The sequence below is a fragment of the Pediculus humanus genome, genomic scaffold (genome assembly GCF_000006295.1).
Source record: "Pediculus humanus corporis 1103172107408 genomic scaffold, whole genome shotgun sequence".
Taxonomy (NCBI): Eukaryota; Metazoa; Arthropoda; class Insecta; order Psocodea; family Pediculidae; genus Pediculus; species Pediculus humanus.
The window spans coordinates 123,646-147,788 of record NW_002987033.1 but is presented as its reverse complement, the minus strand read 5'-3'; the positions used below and the strand labels follow the sequence as shown (position 1 = coordinate 147,788).

The following is a 24,143-nucleotide window of genomic DNA, read 5'->3' as shown; positions in this document are numbered from 1 at the left end:
GACGTCTCACGTTTCAGCAAATTTTCAATAAAAAAAAAAAAAAAAAAATTAATTTTTTCAATTTTGCCGAAATCAAAAAAAAAAATTTTATTGTCGTAGAATTAAAATAACGTTTCCTTAAAAAAAAAAAAAAGAAAAGTCGCAATTTTAAAAAAATTTAACGATTTTTTTTTGTCGTTAATTTTCTCGAATGAAAATTCATCGATAAGAGTTAGGAGGAAAAGGGGGGGGAAGAAAAAAAAAAAAAACTTTAAATGATTATTATTATTATTCGCAGAAAATTTTTTTACTCATATTAGAAATTATGGCGCTTTTTTTTTTTTAAACAAAAAAGTTGTCGCCACAATTTAAATTTTTTTCAAATACTCGTCGTCTGAAATCTGGCGACAATAGGGAAAACTACCTAATTTTCACCTAAATCTAAAGCATTGGTTACACCCAAATAATTTTCTTCTTCTATGACCTTTGACCCTTTTTATACCCTCCGAATTTTCCTTTACTGAATTTCCCTAATGGAAAATTTTTATTTAATTAAATCTCTCTCTCTCTCTCTCTCTCTCACTCCGAGTGTTAAAATTCTGGAGAACGAAAAAAAAAAAAAATTCAAAAATTAAACTTTTATTATTATTATTATTATTATTATTATTATTATCATTATTATTATTATCATTTTCATTTTTAGATTCGTGTAAAGTTCGGTCAGACTTTCGGTCGTTTATTTTATTTTAGTTTTACGTTAATTTATTTTTAATTTAATATAATAAAAAAAAAAAAAACTAACGTGAGTAAGGATGAAAGAGAGACAGAAAGAGACAGAGAGAGAGAGAGAGAGGTGAGAGAGTGAGAGAGATAGAAAAAGACATTGAAATCATTAATAAATAGATTTTATCTTCATATGTATATACGTGTATATATATATTTTTTACGTAATTATTTGTATTAAGTCCAAAGTCTTTTGGCTCGACAAATCGGACAATGATTTTTTTTTTTTTTTTTTTTGCTAAACAAGAATAAAATTGTATTATTATTATTATTATTATTATTATTAACCCCACCACCACCACTTATCAAGGATTTTTCATTTGAATTAAATAAATAAGTCGGGAAAATTTTAATAATGATAATAATAAATAGAATGAAAAGAAAAAAAGAAAAAAATTGAAAGTGTTTTTTATATTTTGTTGTTGTTTGTTGTGGGTGTTTAAATACGTTGTCGGTGTTTAGAAAATACCTGAGGACGGGTTTAATATGCCAGTTGTTGTTGTTGTTGTCGCGGTTGTTGGGTCTTTTTATTAAAAAACTTATAAGGACCTAAAAAAAAAAAAAAAAATTGTGCCATTTTACGTGGGCGTACAAGTCGTCATCATAATCATCATCCACATCGTCATCGTCATAGTCTTTAGAAAAATGCGTCATCAATTTAGGTATTGAGGTACGAGGTTAAAAACTAAACAAACGCACGCGTTCGTAGCACGACAAACGCGCGTAAAAAAAAAAAAAATTTGAGATGATGATAATAATAATGGGAAATATCACGAGTTTTTGTCGCTTTTCGTTAAATAATTGTTTTTTTTTGTTAAAATACCTGTATAAGGTATTTCGAGGTGAGACATTTTTCAAAAAAATTGTTACTTTTCAACTTTTCTTTTTTCTTATTACGAATAACTTTCCATATAAAGAATATAAAAATCGATCAAGTCAAGGTAATTATTAATTTTTTACTCTGGAAAAAATTATTTATTTATTTATTTATTAATTGTTTTTATAAGAATGATTTTTTTTCGAAGCAGGAAGAAAGGATTGGCTAAATGATAATAATAATGATAATGATAATGATAATTAAATAAATATAACGTAATAACTATGTTGTTATTATTATTATTGTGTTGAATTAAAAAAAAAAAAAAAAAAAAAAAAACAAAAATTTTTCATATAGACTTTTGATTAGTCACATTGGCTTTATACCAAATTAAAATCTATATTCGTTACTGATTGATTTCAAAAAAAAAAAAAAAAAAAAAAACGACGTCCCAAAGAGAGAGAGAGAAAGAGAGAGAGAGAGAGAGTAATTTTTGTTTTTTTTTTATGAATGGGTCAAAAATAAGGAGATTTAAATTATTATAACATTATTATTATTATTTACCTCCGTTATAAAGTTTGACGCGATCAACAACAGCATCCCTTTATTATCATTATTATTATTTTAAGTATAAAAATTTAAGATAAAACACGCGAACGTTATAATTAAAGGGAAAAAACCGTTCATTCGAAAATATAAACGTATATTTAATGTAATAATGGCATAACCGACATTTTCAACGCAAAAAAAAGGAAATTTTCCGCTCACAGTCGAATCGAACTCGAATTTTTTCGATATATCGATATATCGATATTCATCGAAAGGAAGTCTCGCGGTTCCCCTATGTGACGATGATTTAAATTTCGTAAGATATGCACAATCGATATATGAGTAATTTACGGTTCCGCCATTAACAAAAAAAATTCATCAATCTTAAAAAAAAAAACGCGTACGAAGGACTTTTAATTTAATTATTGATTTTATAAATTTTTTTTTTTAATGATTTATAATTTTTGCTAAAAAAAAAAATCAAATAAATAATTGGTTGTCAAAAAAAAAAAAAAAATTTTATTTAAAAATGGTGCAAAATTTATTTATTTATTACGAAAAAAAAAAACCGAACTCGTTTTATGCTTATAGGTATTTTTTTTATATTTAAACAAAAAAATTATTACGAACAAAATTTTTCTACTTATATTATTATTATTATTATTATTATTATTATTATTATTATTATTATTATTATTATTATTACTATTATTATTATTATTATTATTATTATTACTATTATTATTATTATTATTATTATTACTATTATTATTATTATTAACTCCGTTTGATTTTTATATGAAATCGATTAACGCGCAAACTCGATCTAAAAAAAAAAATTTTATTTTTCCTTTTCGTTAATTTACACTCTTATAAAATTCAATAACAAACGAATTAAAAAAAAAAAATCATTCGTTAATTATCGATAATCAATAAAATCAATAATTTTCGGTTTTTAATACGTTTCGTGCGCAAAACAAAAAAAAAAAAAACGATTTCGTCTCATCGTTTAATTAATATCGATCCATCGATTATCTAACGATAACGATTAATCGAAAGTTAATAAATAAATTTCGTAAGGGGGAGGTGAGGGAGGGGGAGAGGGGGTAAAAAGAAAAATTATTATTATTATTATCATTTTTTTACGCTATAAAACGTCTATTAAAAAAAAAAAGTTATGAATGACTTACCTTAATAGTAAAAATAAAAAATTTTCTTCTTTTTCTTTTTTCGAATGATTGATTAGTCTTAGTATTTATTGATATCACTCACGCTTTTATCACTTATCACCGAAAATTATAAAAATTATGGAATGTGCGTGTGCGCGTGTGCGCGTGGGTGCGTGTAATAGTCTGAAGGGGAACTTTGACAATAAGGAAAAACAATAAAAAATTTTTTAACTTTATCTACGATTAGATTTGTAATTTAGAAAAAGTACTTTAATATGACGTCACACAATAGCAATCACGGTGTAAAATTACAACATCAACAACAAATTGTCGGTTAAAATGAGGAGAAAATGGAAAATCTGAGAGGGAAAATGGGAAATGCATGTGTGCGTGAGCGTGTGCTTTCGTGCGCGTGCGCTTGCATATATAATTGTTATATTAAGTATTTCGATTATTAACAAAAAAAAAGATTTTTTGTTTATATTTTTTTCATTAAAATTTCCTATACTGGCGATTGGCCAAAATGCAGGAACGATCCACGTGGAAACTTTTGGGGCGATTTCATCTTTAAAAATTTTTTTTTTGTTATTCTTTGTGGTTTTTTTTAAAAATAATTTCGATTATTATTATTATTATTATTAATTCCTGTTTGGTCAAGGTACGATTGAATGTGGAACCTGATTGGGGCGGGGGGTGGGGGTTTATAATTAATTACGGGGAAAAGAATTTTCTTTCATTGTTTTCTATAAATATTTACCATACTCAGGAAAATAAAATAGAAATTGTATCATTTTTATGAGTCAACGATTTATATGTCCGAGAAATGTCAGATCATTTTTACCCTCCTACGCCATATTTGCAATTTATTTTTTTTTGTTATGAATTATTCATTGATAAAAAAAAAAAAAATCAAAGCAAAATTTTTTTTGATGAATTTCTTAGAAAATTTCATTTGTTGTAACCAAAAAAAAAAAAAAAATGAATTTTACCTGAATACGAAAAGAAACGATCGCTCATAATTTCCCGTGACAAATGATAGAAAATTTTAATCAAAATAATATCCGAGGAATAATATCCGGTTTTGACTTTGATATATTTTTTCCAATATAAATAAATAATTTTTTCCGGAAAATTTCTAAAATAAACAGAAAAAAAAATTGCGTTGGAAAATTAAAGATTCATTTGATAAAATTTTCTCTCTTTCTTTCTTTCTTTTGCTTACTAGAAAATCCTTTTAACTAGTGACACGAAATAAAAAAAAAAAACTTTTCATCATGATTTACATCATTAATTTAGATATATAGATATATAAATCAGTGGGGGAAAAAAAATAAAGTTCAAAAGGTCATGATAAAATATTAATATTATTATTACGGTAAGAAAATAAAAGAAAAAAAAATCGATAATTAATAAAACGATATCGATTGATTATTATTTATTTAATAATCGATAAAACCAATCGTTATTGACTACATTTAATGATTTTATTATTATTATTATTATTATTATTATTATTATTATTATTATTAATTTATCGATTTTGAAAGTTTTAATATTTATCAGATTCACCCTATGATTTTATATGTAATTTTACCATATTTGATAAACTTGACTTTTTAAAATTTTTAAAATTGGGTTATTGTTATTTAACGTTTTTCGGTGATAAAATTTTTTTTTTAAAAACAAATTCTTATCAGGAAATTTATCGTTTGCTTTTTTTTCTTTTTAAATCGTAGAATTATCCAGAACACGAATTAAAAAAATTGAATGAAAATTGATTTTTTTTTTTTGGGGGTTGGTTTTTTTTGTGATTCGGGCGTGGTAATACCCTGATAATAATCATCGTCCTACCAAAAACCTCCTTTTATCATTATTATTATTATTATTATTTTTGAAAAAAAAAAAAAAAACGTTAATGACCCGAATTAAATAACCAATCAACGATTAAGTTTCGATTTTAGCCAATGAATTTAAATCTTTAAATCTTCCCGGCCTTGTTTGAAACGCGTTTCTCGTATAATAATCTTTAAAATCAGGACCGAATCTATCTTGTGTGTTCCAAGTATTTATTTTTCTTTGATTTTCTTTTTCGTTTGTTGCTTCGATTCTTGGATTTTTCTTATATTTATACCACCAATATTCGAATGCCAAAGTCACGCAAGCCATTCCGATACCGACAAATATAACAATGAAAACACCCCCTGAAAAATTAACGATAATAATTATTTTGAGGATGTTGAAAAAGGTGAAAGGTCAATGAGAGAGAGAGAGAGAGAGATCATCACACCTATATTTTCAATGCTTATCCCATCGCTTTGTTCGTCGTGTTTTTCACAAATCATTTTTTTCGGATTATTCGTCCACCATTTTTCTTTTAATTTTTCCAATCTTCTCTTGTTGAGAAGTTGAAGAATCCTACGGGATGAAAAATATTATAAATAAGATTGAAAATTTATCAAGTTTTCTCGTTAATTAGATTCTCACGCATTATTAAATTGATCTTTTAACGGTGATCCCTGTTGTACGGCGATTCCGTATGGTTTTCTAGAAAATTCTTCGCCGACAATTTGAAAATCGCAAGTCGTTAAAAATTGATATCTTATATCCGTGGCGTCACCTGAAAATAAATAAAACCAAAAAAAAAAATTATTATTATTATTATTATTAAAGGTTCGAAAAAGGATTTTTTTTGAAAAATTACCTAAAAATGCAAAACCTTCGCTTGATGACGTAGAATTTTTAACCCTTTCTAAAGCTTCATCAAAGGTTTGTGGTAATCCAGCTTCTTTCATCGCCTGCCACATTTTCGTATATTTATCACTAACCGGATAATCCCAAACGGCTAATTTTGCTCTTTCAACTTCACTAAGACTATCATTCAAACTCATATCTTTCCAAATCCTGACGTTTAAATAATAATAATAATAATAGCGTAATTAGTTTTAGCGGAAAATAATTTTTTTCCGGTAAAAAAAATAAAAATAAAGAGAAAAAATACTCGTAAAATCTTGTTTCGATATCAGCCATTCTTTCAAAATACGTCATTGCAGAAGAACCGTTTATGGGTGCATATTGTATCTTATATTGCTTGGATAAATCGTCTAATGATTCGACGGGAGTATCCAACCGTGAAACTGTTAAAAAAGCTGCTAAATTAGCCGTATATGATGCTATTATAATAAAACCGAATAACCACCAAGTAGCTGCTACCAAACGTCCGGATAAATTTTTCGGCGCTTCTCCTCCGCCCTAAACCATCATCATCATTAATTAATTAATTTTATTTTACGATCGGACCACATTTTAATTATTTACCTGAGGGGTTAGTGACGTCATACAAAACCACAAACATTCTTTTAAATTGAATTCTCTTTTTTCTTCGTCATCTTTATATTTTTCTCTATTATTTTGATAACTGTACGGACTCCATTTATCGAATATCCACATGAGAAAACTATGATAGAGAGAGAGAGAGAGAAAAAAAACGATTAAATTCGCGCCATTTTGTTTTTATTTTTTTAAACGAAAATTAAAATTACCTCGTGAAAAAATATGCGGCTAATATGCAAAACCAAACATCATTTTCTAAAACGGTTAAAAATTTAAAAAGTGACGTCGGAGTTTTTGTTTTTTTCATCAATATCGTTATTCCTACTAAATCATAATACGGAACGGTAAAATCGATGACGTTTTCACGTTCCGCCATTATTGATAATGATCCCAACCCAATATCTGCTCTCTACAACGACAAACAAACAAACAAAATTTTTTTTTTGTTTAAATTCCAGCCTTAAAAAAATTTTTTTTCGTTACCTTTTCAATTAATTCCTTAATCATTCCGTTCCACTGTCCCTTATCATCCATCGTACCAAATTTCTTATCAGGTGCTTCGTAAATGACGTAATCAAATTTAATTAATTTTCTTATTTCTTCCAAAAGGTCGATGCAATAACCGGAATATGGATTATCTTTATCTTTTGAATCTGGATCGTAATAAATGAAAGGATGTTGCTGTGGAGGAAGAAAATCATTCGAAATCGGTAAGTTTCTTTTTTTTTTTCTCTCTCTCTCTTCCGGTTCCACTAAAATTTCGGTACAAAATTACTCACGATTACGGTAACGACTTTATAAACGGTCACAGATGAAAAATTAGACAAACTCGTTGGATCTTTTATTTTAATTTGTCCATTTAAACTCGCTTTCCATTCTCCCATGTCTTCGGCGCTTACCGTTTGACTATTTATTATCGTTGCTTTTTCTATTTTAACATTAAATTCCATAAAACTATAACCGTTTTTATCGATTATAAGTGGAGCGTAAAATGGCGGATCGTTATACTGATAAAATATATATATATATAATTAAATTTTAATTATGACGTCATTATCGTTTGTTTATATATGAAATGAATTTGTTTTTCGTTATTATGACGTATAATAAACTTACATCTTGTAATGCTTTACGTAAATCTAAATTCGTTCTTTTTGGAACTTTATTTTCATTAAAATCTTCGCATAAAACAAATTCCATTTTTCTCGGCCATTCACCATCGTCGAGCATTTTTCTAATTGTAAACAAAAAAAAAATCCAATTGGTGAGGAAAATGGAAAATTCGTAAATTACGTGATTGTAAAGAAAAACTTACTTAACGCTCATTAAAGTTCTAAAAATAACTTCGAAGTAAAAAGCGCTACTTATTTCCGGTTCAAAAGTAAGACTGTATGTGCTTTGTAATTTTCCAAGTCGGTCTCTGCTGTCAGGATCAGGTTCGGGACGTAAAAATAAAACGGTCGCATTCGTGCAACTGCATTTAATCGATTCTTTATCTTTCGTTATGGCGTGCCACGAATATTTTTTACCAAAATATTTATTTATGTTTGCATGATCTAAAACCATTTTAATTGTGCTCATTCTACCGAGTATGAAAAAATTAACAACGTCCAAATCAATCATTTTCGTCAATTGTTTTTTTATAGTTTTAGAATTTTCAACGGGGCTGATAACGTGACGTGTGGGTACGTTTTGTAATAATGATTTATACTTGTGATCCATAACTGGAAAAAAATTTTCTTTTTAAATAATCGGAAACGTGTTTTTCTCTCTCGATATTTTCAATCATTATTTATACCGAAAGAATCATCAAACAAAATGGCGGCGTTACTAATATTTTGTGCTAGTACGAGACTTCTAACAACTTCCGGTATTAAATCACCCGGTGGCATTATATGTATTAAATATTTTTCATCTTCCTTATCTAAATTTCTCCAGGCTCTGGAGATTGTTAAAAAAAAAAAAAAAAAAATTAAATAACGTTAATAAATAATAATTATTAAAAAAAAAAAAATGATGATGATGATGATGACCTTATGTCGTATTCTTGACCGTAAGACATGCTGACGGTTGGTATTGCTAATGCTGACGTAAATGATTTAACAGTTTCCGATGAGACTCCAGTTAGTGTAGCATCCAAAACGACATGAGGCATTCTTCCAGATTTAACGGATTCGCCATATTCTTTACATACTTTTGAAAAAAAAAAAAAAAAAAAAAAAAAGAGAAATTTGTTTTTGTTGTTGTTGTTGTTGTTTGTTAACGCGTTAAAATCTTCTAGGGACTTACGTTTATCTAAAATAGTTTTGGCATCGGTTTCGTTTACATTGACCCGAGTCAATTCTTCCACTTGAACGCCAATTTTTGGATTCCTTCTAATGAAATTCATAAGAACGTCTAAGGATTTATCAGCTATTATATTTGTTTCGTCGTTAATAAACACTAAATAAAAAAAAAAAAAAAACACGCGTTTCCCGTTAGTATTATTATTATTATTAATTTTTATCCGAAAAAAAAAAAAAAAATGTACATTTATGGTAATGTATGGAGAATAATATGGCTTGAGGTTGTGTTGTATACGATGTTGACGATATATTAAAATTTCCCTTTTTTTTTTTTTATGGAATTTATGACATAAAATACATTTTTGATACCGTAATTAATGTGTTTGTTGTTGTTGTTGTTGTTTACGTTATGAAATATTGTTAATGTCTGTTGGTGTTTATTATTACGTGACTACCAATTTTGTATTATCGGTAGGAGGAGGAAAACCCCCTCGTGGCAAAATACGTTTGCCTTTATCCGTAATAACATGCCGTTTGTTTGTTTGTTTGTTGCATCTTTTAAAAAGTCACCATTTTCTATTGTTGCATTTTTTTTTCCTCTTAGAGGAATAAGAGGGAGAGAGAGAAAAAAAAAAATTAAAATCAATTATGTCAAGGGTATAAAAATTTTTTAAATTATAACGTAATTATTATTATTATTATTATTATTATGAATAAGGGTTGATAAACGTAAAAAATTTTCTCAGAACCTTGCATTTTCCCGGTGAAAGCAAAAGAAAAAAAAATTATTTCCGGTACGAATAGAAATTTTGCATTAAAAAAATTAAATTGCAATAATAATAATAATTTAAACCAAGGAAAATTTTCCTGGAATTTTCTACTATGTCGTATACAATACAAACAAACAAACAAAAAATTACTTACCATCATTTTCGCAATTGTTCAAATGGGGGGGGGGAAATTTTTTTAAAGAAAATACGGGGGGGAAGGGTTAAGGAAAATGTTTTAAAACAATTATTTTTAATGAATATTTTCAATCGATGATAATAATGATTTTAATATATTGTATACGAATACCCGACTTGTTGTTTGTTTGTTTGTTTGTTTTAATGCATAAAAAATTTTCCCCGTGAAAACCTTTTGCGAAACGAATAAGAACAATAATTAATTACCATAATAATTACTTACCGAAAACTTATTAATGAAAAAAAATAAATAAATAAATAAAAAAACTTACTTATGTTTAAATTTTGTAGGGAGTAACAATAATTATTTAATAATAATAATAATAATAATAACGAAGTATTTATCATTTTAACTCGTATACAAAAATATAATTTAATTATCATTATCATTAATATTATTATTATTATTATCGTTTGATTCGTATCGTTTCTCTCTCTCTCTCTCTCTCTTTCTTTCTCACCCCCATAAAAACATTAACCAAACTGAAAAATCAAAACGGGAAAAAAGGAAAAAGGGGAAAACAAAAAAAAAAAAAAAATCGGAAAATTTGTTTTTACTTTTCCAATAAGTATTATTAGTTGCCTTGGTAATCTATAATTATTTCTTCAATAAAATCATTAAAAGGGTAGAGGAGAAGGGGGTAGGGGGTGAGGATGAGGGGAGGAAGGAAGGAAAGGATATACGCTTTGTGTGTATGTGGTAAGGGCTAAGAAACGTAATTTTTCTACCGTAAATAATTAATTTTTTAATTTTCTTTTCTTTTAATTCGATTATTTTAAACGGTCACGTGATTTCCCTTTTTTTTCTTTTACAATCATTTCCGTTTCCTCCTTTTTTTTTTTAACTAAATTATTTTCGTTTCTTTCCCGACGACGCAAAAAGTTTTCAGGAATTATATAAAAAAGGATTCCGGTTATAAATAATAATAATAATAATAATAATAATAATAATTTTTATAAAATTAATAATTTATTACTTCTTTACTTATTATTATTATTATTACAATTATTACGAGTAATAATAAAAAATGGTTGAGATTTAGGCCCCTTTTTAAAGCATGTAAAAAAAAAAAAAAATTAATTAATTATTAATAATGTCTGTTAATGAATGATAATAAATTTTTAGTTTTTAATTAGTTATTAATAATAATAATAATAATAATAATAATAATAATAGTACTTAATATTTGATAAACGTATAAAAAAAAATTTAAAAAAAATTTTTTTATTCAAATACTTATTGATCGATTGTGTTAATAATGATGATAATTATGATTTTTATAAATTTAATACTAAGGTACAAAATGTTTTTGACTAGATTATGATTAGTTAACATAATAATAATAGTAATAATAAATCACAGAATGTTACCATCCGACCCATGGAGGTTGATTAAATTTATTTAATGGGAGATGACTAACGTTAACTGGTAAATTAATTAATGCATGATTGAGATTTAATCTCTTTAATGTTGATTTTATTATGTGCCTGAAAAAAAATTGAGAAAGATTATGAATAGTGGAAACAAGTTAGGTTATTCGTTTTCTTAAACATAATTATTTTGTCTCATATAATTACCCATTTTTTCCTAATAGAAATCCGGCAGGTATGTTAACAGGTCTCAATGTATTATCATCAATCATTTCAATGTATAATTCATCATTATCTTTATCATGATCTGATACAATAATTGCAAGCGCACCTGCTTTTTCAACATTAATACTTTTCGATAAAAAACTACACTCTCTGCATTATGACCCAAAAAGAAAAAAAAGAATTCGTCTTTTACAAATGATATTCAATTGCAATTACAAATATTTCAATTAGTAAAAAAAATTACCCTCTTTCGACTAAAGCGACATTTTTATACAATTTGGCAGAATTTAATATTTTATCACATGCGTGTGGCGGATCAGTAGGTACGAGAGGTACGTTTTTAACAGAAAACGTTTCGTTAAATGTTGTACCAAAATCTTGAGCTGGATGAATTTTATAAGTGTATGCTAATTCTTTAGGTTCTATTATTTCGAAAAAAATATCCGTTCTAGGTATGTCGTAAACAGGCATACCGTCTAACGTATTTAAATTATTACCTGGAAATTTAAAAAAAAATTAATTCCAAGGTCAAGCACGTAATTAATAATAATAACAACATTATCAAAATTAATTATGATAACAAAAAAAAACTTACTGAAACATTCTATCGTTGTTGATATTAATTCTAATAATATGTATATAAATAATAAATTAAATGTCGAACTCAATACTTTAAAATCTCTTATTATAAATTTAAAATTCAACATATTTTATTATTATTATTATTTCTTAATAACTATTGGTTGGTTACTTAAAAAAAACCCTCATAACAAACGGCCTTAACTGAACGATAAACGACCATAGACAACAATCACGTTTCCAACCATAGACAATCAAAACAAAAACGGTTTCTCGTTTTCTCATTCCCTCGCAATCGAGAATTGTTTTTTTTCGATTCGATTTTTAAACGATTCGAGTATCGATTTATTTATTTTTATTTTGTACGATATATAATTAATACAAAATTATTACATATTATCATTATTATTATAATATAAGAAATTATATAAATTATTTAGAACTTAAATTTCTAACATATATATAAATGATTTTCGATTCTGTCGTTATTTACATGTTGAACTCATTCTAAAGTGTAAATATTAGCAGAAGAATATTCGACATTCAGCATTTCTTTTTTACTGTTGGAATCGAATGATGCATTATCACATGATAGTTATCCTCTTATCGTAAGCATACAAACACATGCATTAGATTTTGTTTTCGTTTCTGGAATGTCTTCCTTTGACATATTTCAAAAAAGAGAGAAATTAATCTTCTCCAGCTGGTATGGCATCTTCCAGTCTTTTTATAAATTTAACTCTTAATTCTGTACAATTATCTCCCTTTAATTGATCTTGTACAAACCAAGAACTTATTTCCATTTGAACCTACAAAAAAGTAATGATAATAATAATAATATTTTACATTACACATTTAAATTTAAAGTGAATGATAAAAACCATTTCGCAAGCTCCACGTAAAACACCGGGTAAAATATTTGAATATTTCAATTGCATAAAATTATCTGGTAATTCGACAAATTCAATTAAAGGATTCGAATCGAATATCAATGAAAATTCATCTCCAGCTGGACTCCAATTTGTTATGTTTGGTGATATACCCAAAAACATTTTAAATCCCATCTGAAAATATACATTTTAATGAAGCCAAGTGGATTTATCATTGAAAAAAAATTGTTACGTTGTTAAAATTTACTTGAATTTTTTCAGCAGTTTCTTTAAAATCCGTACACCGTCCAGACGATGTTCTCGCAAGAAAATCTTCAATTAATCTAACACCAATATTGTAACCCATTCTTTCAAGTTGTTTGTTTACATCTTCGACATTTTCATAATCTCTTAATAATTGTGTGACTAATGTTCCATAGGTTAATGTAAAAAGTTCAGAATTCTGTAAAACGATAATTTTAATGTAAAAATTTTCATTTATAATATTAATAATACGATAATGATAATAAAAATATTATATTTTTTTATTTGCTTTATACGTTTTTCACACACATAACCTAACCAGGTTAAAATTAACTTACAACTTTTTTTTGATCCAATCTACTGGCTTGACGAGACATATTTATATTTAAATTTTTCAAAAACGATAATGGATTTAAATATATATAAAAAAAAATGAAATAAATATAATTTATGAAAGTAAGAAAATTTTTTTCTTACTCTCGAATACTGTAAAGAAATCAATGACGGATAATATATAATATTGTGTCGACAAATTGTCGTAATCAATGGTTTTATATTAATATCTCACTGGTGACACTTTATTATTTTTTTTTTTCCTTTAATTATATTTTAATGGTAACATTTAATGATCTAAATAATTTTTTATTTTTTTTGTTCAGTTATAATTTGTGATGCTTTTAAATTAATATAATAATAATAATAATAAGTAAAAATGCCTACAGTCGATTTGCCTCCTTGTCCGTCTTATTTAAAAGATATTCAACATTATTTAAGAACAGCATCAGAACATGATGCAAGAGATATTGTTGTTGCTTATTGGTGTAAGTTTTTCTTTTTTTCTTTTTCTTTTCTTGTTTCCTCACTAAATGACATTACAACCAATAGAATACCTGAAGGTTTTTTCGTTATATTCAGGTCGAGTTTACGCCCTCGAACGTGGTCTTAAAATGGGTAGTTCATCACCTGAAGGTAAAAAATTATTTGTTGCTCTTATGGATTGGCTTGAGAAGACTAAAACAGAACAACAGAACAATGAAGCTGTAATTCAGGATATTCCAGCTCAAGTGCATTTAGAAAATTATGCATTGAAATTATTTCTATGGGCTGATTCGCAAGACAGAGCAGCTAATTTTAACAAGTAATTAAATGTCATACCGTTAATTATCATTTTATCATTTATTTGATTCGAGAAATGATTTTTAGAAATGTTGTCAAAGCATTTTACACATCAGGAATGATTTATGATGTTTTGGATTTGTTTGGCGAACTCACAGAAGATGTTATACAAAATAGAAAATATGCTAAATGGAAAGCAGCTTACATTCACAATTGCCTTAAAAATGGTGAAACTCCAATACCTGGACCATTGAACGATGATGAAAATTTTGATGAACCATCATCATCATCATCGAATGTTGATCCTCCGAAACCTCAATACCCGATACCTCCTTCTCCGACAGATAATTCAGGTGCTGGATCTTCAGGTATTATTAATCTCTTTTATATTTTTCAGAAAAAAAATTATCAAATCGTTTGAATTTTTAATGGGATTTAATTATCAGGTTTGCCATATCCTGTACCTGGGAATTCTGGATTTCAAAATATAATAATTCCCAAACCTCCATCGACACCTGACAAAGAAAAAGAAGAAGAAGAAGAGGAAAAACCGAAATCTAAACCGCTTAGCCCATCTGAAATATTGGATTTTACTAAACCTGAAGCTGCTGAATCGTTAACTAAAAAAGTCAGCCCAACCACAGGTATTTCCATTATTATTATTATTATAATTAACTTTATTTATTACATAATATATAACAAATTTGCTTGTTGTTTTTACTCAGGTGTGCAATTAACTCCAGATCAAATAATAAAAGCTCAAAAATATTGTAAATGGGCTGCAAGTGCTCTTACATATGACGACATGACAACAGCAAGAACAAACCTTGAAAAAGCTCTGCATTTGATAAACACAGGAGAAGAAATGTAAAAAAGAAAAAGAAAACTTAATCACGTGCTATATACAACCTCTTTCTCTCTCTCTTTCTCTCATTGATTTTTTTTTTTTTTTATCTTTTATAATGATGCAGTAAACAAACAAATGCTTATTAAAAAAAAAAAAAAAATTAAATTTGCGTTTTTTACACGAGTGATTTATTCTCTAAAAGGAGTAAAAAAAAAAAAACAAAAAAAAAAAAAACCTCACTAACAAAGCTTTAAAAAAACAAAAGAAATAATAATAATGATTATTTCATATTTAAGTATTAATTAATTTTTTCTCTGTATTATATACATTATATATATATATATATTTATTTAAAAATAAAAATTGCTTTTATACTGTATATTTAATGTTTTTTCTTTTTTTTGCGCTCATATACGTCATCGTCCTCCTCCTCCTCTTCCTCTTCTTTCCCCTCCTTTCCTCCTCAATTATTGAAACATTTAAAAAATTTAAATTTTTTTACCCTTGAAAAAAGATAAAAATAAAAATATTTATGGAATTGTTGTAATTAATAAACGTTCTGTGTAAAAAAAAAAAAAATGGATTGTGTATCGTATATGGATGAATCAAATTAAACCGGGGTCACCATTGAAAAGGTTAAATTATGATGATGATGATAATGGCGGGAGTAGTGACGTACTCCTGTAATCCAGTCACTTGGAGGCCGGATCCAAGTAGAGTGGTTCTGGTTTGGGGGTCTCAGGTCGGATGACTCGCGCTTTTTTATACGATAAGCGAGGATATCCCGGTAGCAGGAACCGAATATCTTTGGGGATCCCACAACGTAATCATCGGGTTCGGTTCCTTTCGGCCAAAACGAAGAAACAGACCCAAATCGGGATGGACAAGAGGGGAATACTGCGATTCGCAAGCGAAGTTGCGAACGCATGAGGATAGCTTTTGACGGCACTACGAGCAGTACAGTCATCTTATTTTTAATTTTCTTGGGGGACCGACAACCCCGGTCGATCCCTTCACTTGTATTTCTATCAAACCCTTATAACCATTAGGAGAGGATGCGATTAATTAACGAACACTTCTCTTTTCCCTAGTTAGGGAGGTAATGAAGTTTGTTCTTCGCTCTCGATCGCATTCTCAGGAAGCAAGCGAGCTTCCCATCCGATTTCTATTGGCGTGTGCCAGTCAAAAGAAACTGCTAATCGCCCTGGGGGTGCGTCTTCATCTTCAAGGTGACGTGGATGATGAGGACGAGGGCGAATCACCCAATAGTAATCGGTGGCTCTTCTACCGAAGAGGGACTATTGAAAAGTAGGTAAAACTCCCACTAACTTCCTCCCCTCTTCATACAGAGCCCCCCGTTAGGCTTTAGTTTTTCCACACATCGATTCCCACACCGATTCCCTAGGGGTTCAGTGTGTAAAATGCTTTTCTCCTGGGTTATTAAAAAAAATGATTATGATAATGATGATGATAGATAACGGAAACGCATAAATTACTTGTGTAAAATGATTAATTAATTTGAAAGGAAAATTTTTCCTGTCGCGTCGTGTTGTAAAAATTCTAAGAATAAAAAATTTTAAAAATGCCCCCCCGATAATAATAATAATAATAATTTAATATTAATTAGTTGTTCGAAGAAAAAAAAAAAAATTTTTTTTCTTTTTAATCGCGTGTTTTATACATTATTGATTTTCCATTGTCATTATTATTATTTTTATGAAAAATAATTGAATTTTGGAAAGATAATGAGAATTTATTGATTACGTAAAGTCAAGGTTATGTTTTCTTTCTTTTTTCGGTTGAGAGCCGTTTTCTCCGATCGCAGACAAAGAGTCAGACCTGTACCTTCCGGGGGAAAAACTCGGCACTTTTCTTTCAGGGTACATCATCCTACTCCGGGAAAACGGGGATGCGGGCCGAAGGACGACGGGAAGATCTTCTTGAGCGGGGTGGACTCGTCTCCGGAAACTCGTCATCCTCGGGAGTGGTTCAGAGTTTAAGGACAGTGCGTGCGATTCACTCCAACGGCAGAAAGAAGGGGCGTAAAGGGATGAAGACCGCGACAAAGACGGCTCCGGCGAATGACGACGACGTCGGAGGCCGCACCGGTCGGATTCTCGCACTTCGGACTGCAAGAGTCAATCGGACGGTGGCAGGGACGGAACGCGGATGGACTGCGGGGGATGTTTCGTCGGGTCCGATACTTCGGAACTTCTCACCGCCTCCGGAAGCTCATTTCGTATCTGCGGAGGAGGCGGGAGCGATGTGGCAGGTCTGAACCGTCTCCCGAGGCACGAGGGAGGAAATGATTCGAGTCGGGCTCCGGATCTCTTGCTCGATTACGTCGGGGGAAGGTTCGTCCCGGCTTCGGTGCGTTAGCGTGGCAAACTTTCGGGTCGTCTCGGGATCGTCGGGGAAAGAACGGGGATTAACGCTATCTCATTTCAGGTGCAAATCTTTGGAATCTTCCAACACGGATGGTGGCGGGAACGCGAAACAGAAGGAGTCAGCGAGTCGGGTGGGAGTCGCGCCCCGTTCGGGTCGTCCGGGTCTGGACGTTCGCTTTTCCCGCGGAGGAGGCGGGAACGGTGCGGCAGGTCGGAATTGTCTCCCGAGGCACGAGAGAGGAAAGGATTCGTCCCGGTACTTCGAATCGGGTTCCGGATCTCTTGTTCGATTACGTCGGGGAAAGGTTCGTCCCGGCTTTGGTGCGTAGGCGTTATTCGCGGCGGTCCGGGTCGTGGCGGATTATGGGGCGTCGGGAGATCGTCGGGGGGAGGGGGAACGGGAATTAATGTTCCTGTTTACAGTTTCATGTCATCGGTCTTTCTCTTGTTGTGGTAGCAGCGGCAGGGACGTGTAGGTGAAGGGATCGGGCGGGCCGGCCGGGAGAAGCGAACCCGTCCGGGGCGTTCTGTTCCGGAAACTCGCGTTTCCTGCGACGGAAGCGCGAGCGACGTGGCAGGTCGCGATCGTCTCCGTAAAGGTGAGAGTGAGGGCACGACGGTGGCGGGTGCGAACCCGTTGTCGCCGTGAAAACACACACACCCAAACTTCTTTTCTCTCTTCTCGAGGGTCGGCGACCCCGGTCGATTCCTTTTCTGTCCAACTTTTTCTATTCCCCATACCGTTAGGGAGGATGTGATCAACTAACACTTAACTTTAATCTTTCGCCCTTTTCAGGCGACGACGGTAAGTCTCAATTCCAAGCCCCGATCGTATCCTCAGGAGACAGGCGCGTTTCCCATCCAATTCCCCACGGCGAGGGACCGGAGGACCTTCCGAAAGGGACTGCCGAACGTTCCCGGGAGATGCGTTCTCATCTTCGACGTGGAGACGAAACGAAGATTTGGGCGGATCTCCCCATAAGTGATCATGTGGAACGGCTAACGTTCTGACCTACCGGAGAGGGGAGACTGAAATGTAGGTTATACTCCCACGAACGTCTCCCCCCCTTTCCATACAGGTCATGCTATTGCGACATGCCCAGGAGTTTTAGTGGGTATGGGTCCCCGGCTAGGCTATCTTTTCAATCCAAACCGAGCCCCACACTTCCTCTTCGGAGGAGTTGTGCGTAACTCGCATTTCTCCTGGGTTAAAAAAAAAAAAAAATAAAAATAAAAAAAGGTTATGTTTTTTATTTTCCAAGGAAAAAAAGGAAAAAAAGAATGAAAAGAAAATCAAACGGAAAAATAAAATAAAAAAAACATTTTTTATTTTCAGTCAGCCAAGAAAAAAAAAGAAAATTTACAAACGTAACAAATTTAATTTTAACCGAAAACGACAAAAAAAATACCGAAAATTCACATTTAGGAACAAATTAAAAAGGTTTTTTTTTTTTTTTAAAATAAAAAAAAAAATGGCGGAAACGAATATCACCAAACGTCAGATTTTTGATTTATTGATCTACGTGATTCGTGAATTCCAGCTGTTGGTTCAGATGCCAAAGGACTTTGTGGAACTCTTTGACTATCTCTTATTTTACTAAGAAAAGAAAGACCGAAACTCGACGTCGAATGATCTAGAAAAATTAATTAATTTATTTATTAATTTAAACCGGAAATGAATTGTAATAGAAAAAAGAAAAATTGTGTATCGATTTTACCGCTATCTTGAGAATCGACAGAAATTTGCCGATTAAAAGGATATTTTGAAATCCTTAATGGCGGAGGTCTCGATGACGTATTTATGTGACTTTTAACGGGTCCGTTATCAGAAGAATTGTTGTCTCTTGTTTGACCTCTCGTATCATCGTTAAATTCTGGAAATGCCGTGTGCCTGAACGGATACCTCCAGGGTGATTTTGGTGGATCCATTTCGAATGCTTCATTTCCAACACCGTCTAATTGTCCTCGTTTCGACAACCTCCTTTAAAAAAACCTCAAATTTTAGAATTTTCCAAATTTTCATTTTCAGGGAAAATTTTGTTTTTCTGCCTACCTTAAAATTTTATTTCCGAAACCGGTAACGGAACCCCGTTCTTCTTCTTCTTCCTGTCGTTGTCGTTGTTGCTGCTGTTGTTGTTGTTGCTGTTGTTGCTGCTGCTGTTGTTCGCTTTTGAAATTTTCTTTTTTTTTCGTTTTCGATACTTGACTATCTTCTATAATTATGTGTCGATCGTATGGAGTATCGTAATCGACTTCTAACATTGTTGTAAATTTATGTGGAAATATCGTATCGATCGTTGTTATTATCAGTCCGACTATTAAACATAAAATTCCTGGACACAACAGAAAAAAAAAATTCAGGGTGATTTTTTTTTCATTCCCGTGGGAACAAATTAAAAAAAAAAAAAACAAATGTACCTGAATATAAAACTAAATAAAAACTTTTTCCAAAATGAAAATTTAATACTGATTCTTCTAAACGCACGACTAATTCATGAGGAGGAATCATGTACCTGAAAAAAAGAAAATTTTTTTAACCAACGGTAGCAGCGGAAGACGCTTTTTTTTGTTGTTCATTTTTTTGAAAATTTACCAATATAAAAAATCGCTTAAAAGCATTAACGTTCCGGTTGTCGTCATTGCATAGGCTCCATAACGTGGTACGACAATCAAAAGAAGGTTCATCATGAGCCAAGAAGCAAAAGAAGCCCTGGAAAGGAATGATTCAAAATGAAAAAAACTTTTGACGTCATCATTACGACAAACGGTATAAAAGGTTTATTAATTTACCAAAGAGTTACGCTCGCATAATACCCGGCTGCTCTATAATGTGCCCCCCAATTAAAACCTTCCTGACATTGACTCAAATATTCTGCAACCGTGAGTATGGGAAAGGGTAAACCTTTTTTTAAACTTTGCTTATACGACGTACCCATTTCATGGGAGCCGATCCATTGAAATCTTTCGTTGAAATCAATGTCTTCTGCTGTCCTATTTACACCAGGCAAAGCTAAAACGTTATTATTATTATTATTATCATCATTATTATTGTTGTAAACGATTGTTTTTTTGTTTATTTACCTTTTAATGTTACGTTAACGTGATCGAGTCCTATGTAGGCTCCAAGTTCGGCATGTAAACGATCTGGAGAATAGGCTCGATACGTACTCACTATTTTAATGACTCCAACGTGCCAAGATGAACCATTGTTGGCAACTTTGAAAAAAAAAAAAATTTCGTTTTCGTTACATAATTTTTTTTTCTTATTCTCTCCGTTATTACGTAACGTAATCAATGTTTGTTTGTTCGTTTGTTCGGTTGTTTGTATTTATTTAAATTTTTTTTTTAATTTCTAATTTTTTTTCTTTTTCCTTCCCTGTTTGTTTTTTTGTTTTTGTTTGTTTGAACAAAGTGAAATTTTTTAGGCGTGGTCGATTGTTTTAACTAATAATAATAATAATAAAATGGTTTCGATTTTTTAACGTTGCGAAAAATTAATTTAAAAAAAAAAAAATGGCGGATTTTTCTTTGGCGACAGGCAAAAAACGGTTTCCTTATTCAAAGGTCTCTGAAAATTTTTTATTTATTTTTAATAAAATCGTTTCTTTTTTTTTCCTTTGAACAAAGGAATCCACGAGTTATTTAATATTAAAAAAAAAAAAAAAATCCTACGCGTGACCATTAAAAAAAAAAAACAAATCGTGACTTACATTTTTAATTGACGAATCTTACCAGAGGTCAAATAATTTAAACACTATTATTATCATTATTACCATTATCATTATTATTATTACTATTATTATTATTATTATTATTATTATTATTATTTAAACTCACCTAATATAACAGTTCCAATATAAAGACTAAGTATGACACTGAGAAAAGTCGTAAATCTCTAGAACAAACAAAAAAAAACAATTTAATGATTTTTCCATTGCTGTTATCATCATCATCATAATCATCGTCATCGTCATTATTATTATTTGTATCACAATTCAAATTTTTATTTTCGAACCAGTTATTTTCAGGCACGAAATTAAGGTGCGAAAAAAAACAACAAAATTTATTTATTTGTCGTGGCGGCAGGAAATCTAATAGCCCCCTCTTGAAACAAACAAATGCCGAAGATTTTTTAAATTTTGAACGCGTTACGTGACTCCCCCCGAACTTTGTTGTTTTACTCATCGGGGAAAGTTTTTCTCAGGCTAAAAGGTCAACAACAACAAACAAACAACGATTGAATCATAAAAATTTTCTCATTCTCAAAGGTAACAAACAAAAAAAAAAAAAAAAAATGAAATTTCAATAAGGTTAAATCAAATTTAATTGCAAATTTAAAAAAAATAAAAAAATTTTTCAATTCGGAGGGGGAACCCTCCTCCCTCCCCTCCCCCGCCGCATCCGCCCGCGTGTTTAGTGGCATGTGTGGGTGCGTGTGCGTGTGACCTTTCATAACCGATTCTTTCATACCTGACACACAATATGAAAAAAAAAGTTTTTTAAACTTTCTTTCACGTAAATACGTAATGATAGAGATTTTCTTTTGTTTTTATTTTGCATTCTTCTGACACGTTCGCGACGCGGGGGCGTGCGCGTGTGTTTAAAATACTCACGGGTGCAAATATATTTTTGTTTCCTTTTAAATAAAAAAATTATTCACAATGAAACAAAAGCGTCAAGTACGCCATTTTGTTTTTGCGATAATATAAAGCCCAGGTAAAATTTCAAGGCGTGTGTGCGTGTGCGTGTGCATCGTGCGTGTGTTGTTTAACATCCGGCTACCTTATCAAAGAGGTAAAAAGATAAAAAAAACAATCAGGACCGGTTCTTTAATAATAATAATAATAATAATAATAAAATTTCCATTTTTCCGAGCGCGCAACATTTTGGGAAAATACGTTTTTTTTAATATATAAAATCACGTGATATAAAAAATTTTGATTTTTCGGGCCTTTGGAGGGGTTGTGTGAGTGGAGGGGGAGGGGAGGGGGAGGGGAGAGAAAGATGAAAAGCCGCACCTGTGAAAAGGTAATTTTTGTTTTTTCTTTCTCTCCCACTGATAATAAATTTTATCAAAAAAAAAAAATCTTGGCAATGATTTTAACATTTTTTTATACCTGATAAAAAAAAATATTTTTGGCTTCATTTCAACAATATTTGTTTGTTCGTTCGTTTGTTTGTTTGTTCCAGCCAAATCGAACTGGAAAGGAAAATTTTTTTTCCTTTGTTCCACACCTTTTTTTTTTCTATTTTTAACGTTTGGGAATGAATATCATTAAAATAATTAATGTAAAAGAAAAAGAAAAAAGGATTTCGATATATCGAAATTTTTATCGTATATCGAATCGATTATAATTAATTACTACTAACCTTCTTCTTACCCCTCCCCCTCCCCCTCGTCATCTCTTCTCTACGAGATTAAAAAAAGAAAAGGTTTCGGGTATTCAGATTAATTTTTTTCTTTCTTTCTTTCTTTCTTTCTTCTTACACGTTCAAGGCGATCACGTTTAATTTCAATTCGTTATAATTAGTTTTAGTTTTAGTTTTTGCAAATTTTTTTTTTCATGTTTTTCGACCTTAAAATCGTTAATGAAAAATTTTTTTTTTTTTTACGTAATGTTGGCACGACTGCTGGTTATTTAATTTTCTTTCTTTAAAATTTTCATACTCGTAAATTTTTAATTGACGAGTCATTTTCACATAAAAACAAACATTAATAAATTAAATAATTTTTTACCGAGGTTTCCAAAAAAAAAAATAAGGATTTTAGAAGGCGGTGGTTTTTGTTATCGTCATAATTATTATTATTATTATTATTATTATTATTATTATCACGATTTCAAATATCACAAATTGCTTAAAAACGAATTTCAATTGTACGAATGAGAGAAAAAAAAATTTCGTGTCTGAAAGTTTTTTTTTTATAATAAATAGTTAGTAATAAATAAACAATAAGAGTTTTCCAATATGGCGTCGACGACGACGACGACGATGATGATGATGATAATTACGGTATATAAAAAGTAATGATAATAATAATAATTTTTTAATGAGGGAATCACAAATTGAAAACTATAATCAATCAATTAATAAAAATTAGTTTAAAGAGGTATAATAAGCTCACTATAGCTTATTTTAATAGTCTATAAATAATAATAATAATGATAATGGTAATGATAATGATAATAATTGACCAACCTCTTTTCTTATACCCGGAAATATAACGAGGAAAGCGACCAAAAGTGTTGTAAAGACTAGAATTATTGATATTGTGTTAACATCTCCCGTAACCGGAGTCCTGTTGCTATATGAATACAATGTTGGACCTCCATCGTTTCGAAAAGCGTCGAACCAACCTTTCATCATGTCCTTTTCGATACCTGAAAAAATAATAATGATAATAACAACAATCAAAATTTTTTTTTTTTTTTAAATTTTTTGCTGTTGTTGAAACATTTTCTTACGATTGTATTTAATTAACCTCTCGTTTTTAATTGTTATGATAATAATAATAATATTTGCCGTTTGTTGAGATGTGGGGAGGGAGGGGAAAAGGGGGAGAGAGGAAGAGCTGTTTAAAAAAAAAACATTACGCAAAACATAATAAG

General features: G+C 30.4%; 5 protein-coding genes across 5 annotated transcripts; 1 reads left to right on the top strand and 4 right to left on the bottom strand.

The window, feature by feature from the left end:
* Window positions 1-5,241: 5,241 nt before the first annotated feature.
* On the bottom strand, window positions 5,242-9,016 carry Phum_PHUM059490 (glutamate receptor, putative; the record flags this gene model as incomplete). Its single annotated transcript, XM_002423396.1, has 14 exons — window positions 5,242-5,498; window positions 5,585-5,712; window positions 5,782-5,914; window positions 5,999-6,198; window positions 6,296-6,546; window positions 6,613-6,751; window positions 6,837-7,036; window positions 7,111-7,308; window positions 7,407-7,634; window positions 7,744-7,861; window positions 7,943-8,351; window positions 8,426-8,568; window positions 8,661-8,820; window positions 8,917-9,016. The coding sequence occupies 14 exons, from the start codon at window positions 9,014-9,016 to the stop codon at window positions 5,242-5,244; spliced, it is 2,664 nt and encodes an 887-aa protein (XP_002423441.1).
* Window positions 9,017-11,244: 2,228 nt separating this feature from the next.
* On the bottom strand, window positions 11,245-11,944 carry Phum_PHUM059480 (uncharacterized protein; the record flags this gene model as incomplete). Its single annotated transcript, XM_002423395.1, has 3 exons — window positions 11,245-11,365; window positions 11,456-11,623; window positions 11,718-11,944. 3 exons carry the CDS (start codon window positions 11,942-11,944, stop codon window positions 11,245-11,247), a joined length of 516 nt encoding a protein of 171 aa, XP_002423440.1.
* Window positions 11,945-12,741: 797 nt separating this feature from the next.
* Window positions 12,742-13,562, bottom strand: Phum_PHUM059470 (trafficking protein particle complex subunit, putative; the record flags this gene model as incomplete). The annotated part of the gene is made up of 4 exons (XM_002423394.1): window positions 12,742-12,861; window positions 12,934-13,116; window positions 13,190-13,384; window positions 13,524-13,562. The coding sequence occupies 4 exons, from the start codon at window positions 13,560-13,562 to the stop codon at window positions 12,742-12,744; spliced, it is 537 nt and encodes a 178-aa protein (XP_002423439.1).
* A 411-nt stretch (window positions 13,563-13,973) lies between these two features.
* Window positions 13,974-15,172, top strand: Phum_PHUM059460 (uncharacterized protein; the record flags this gene model as incomplete). Its single annotated transcript, XM_002423393.1, has 5 exons — window positions 13,974-14,006; window positions 14,082-14,323; window positions 14,389-14,669; window positions 14,748-14,945; window positions 15,027-15,172. 5 exons carry the CDS (start codon window positions 13,974-13,976, stop codon window positions 15,170-15,172), a joined length of 900 nt encoding a protein of 299 aa, XP_002423438.1.
* A 3,851-nt stretch (window positions 15,173-19,023) lies between these two features.
* Phum_PHUM059450 (uncharacterized protein) lies at window positions 19,024-23,898 on the bottom strand (the record flags this gene model as incomplete). The annotated part of the gene is made up of 10 exons (XM_002423392.1): window positions 19,024-19,169; window positions 19,254-19,516; window positions 19,589-19,641; window positions 19,738-19,868; window positions 19,954-20,048; window positions 20,129-20,245; window positions 20,326-20,545; window positions 20,617-20,751; window positions 21,373-21,430; window positions 23,734-23,898. 10 exons carry the CDS (start codon window positions 23,896-23,898, stop codon window positions 19,024-19,026), a joined length of 1,383 nt encoding a protein of 460 aa, XP_002423437.1.
* Between the last annotated feature and the right edge of the window lie 245 nt (window positions 23,899-24,143).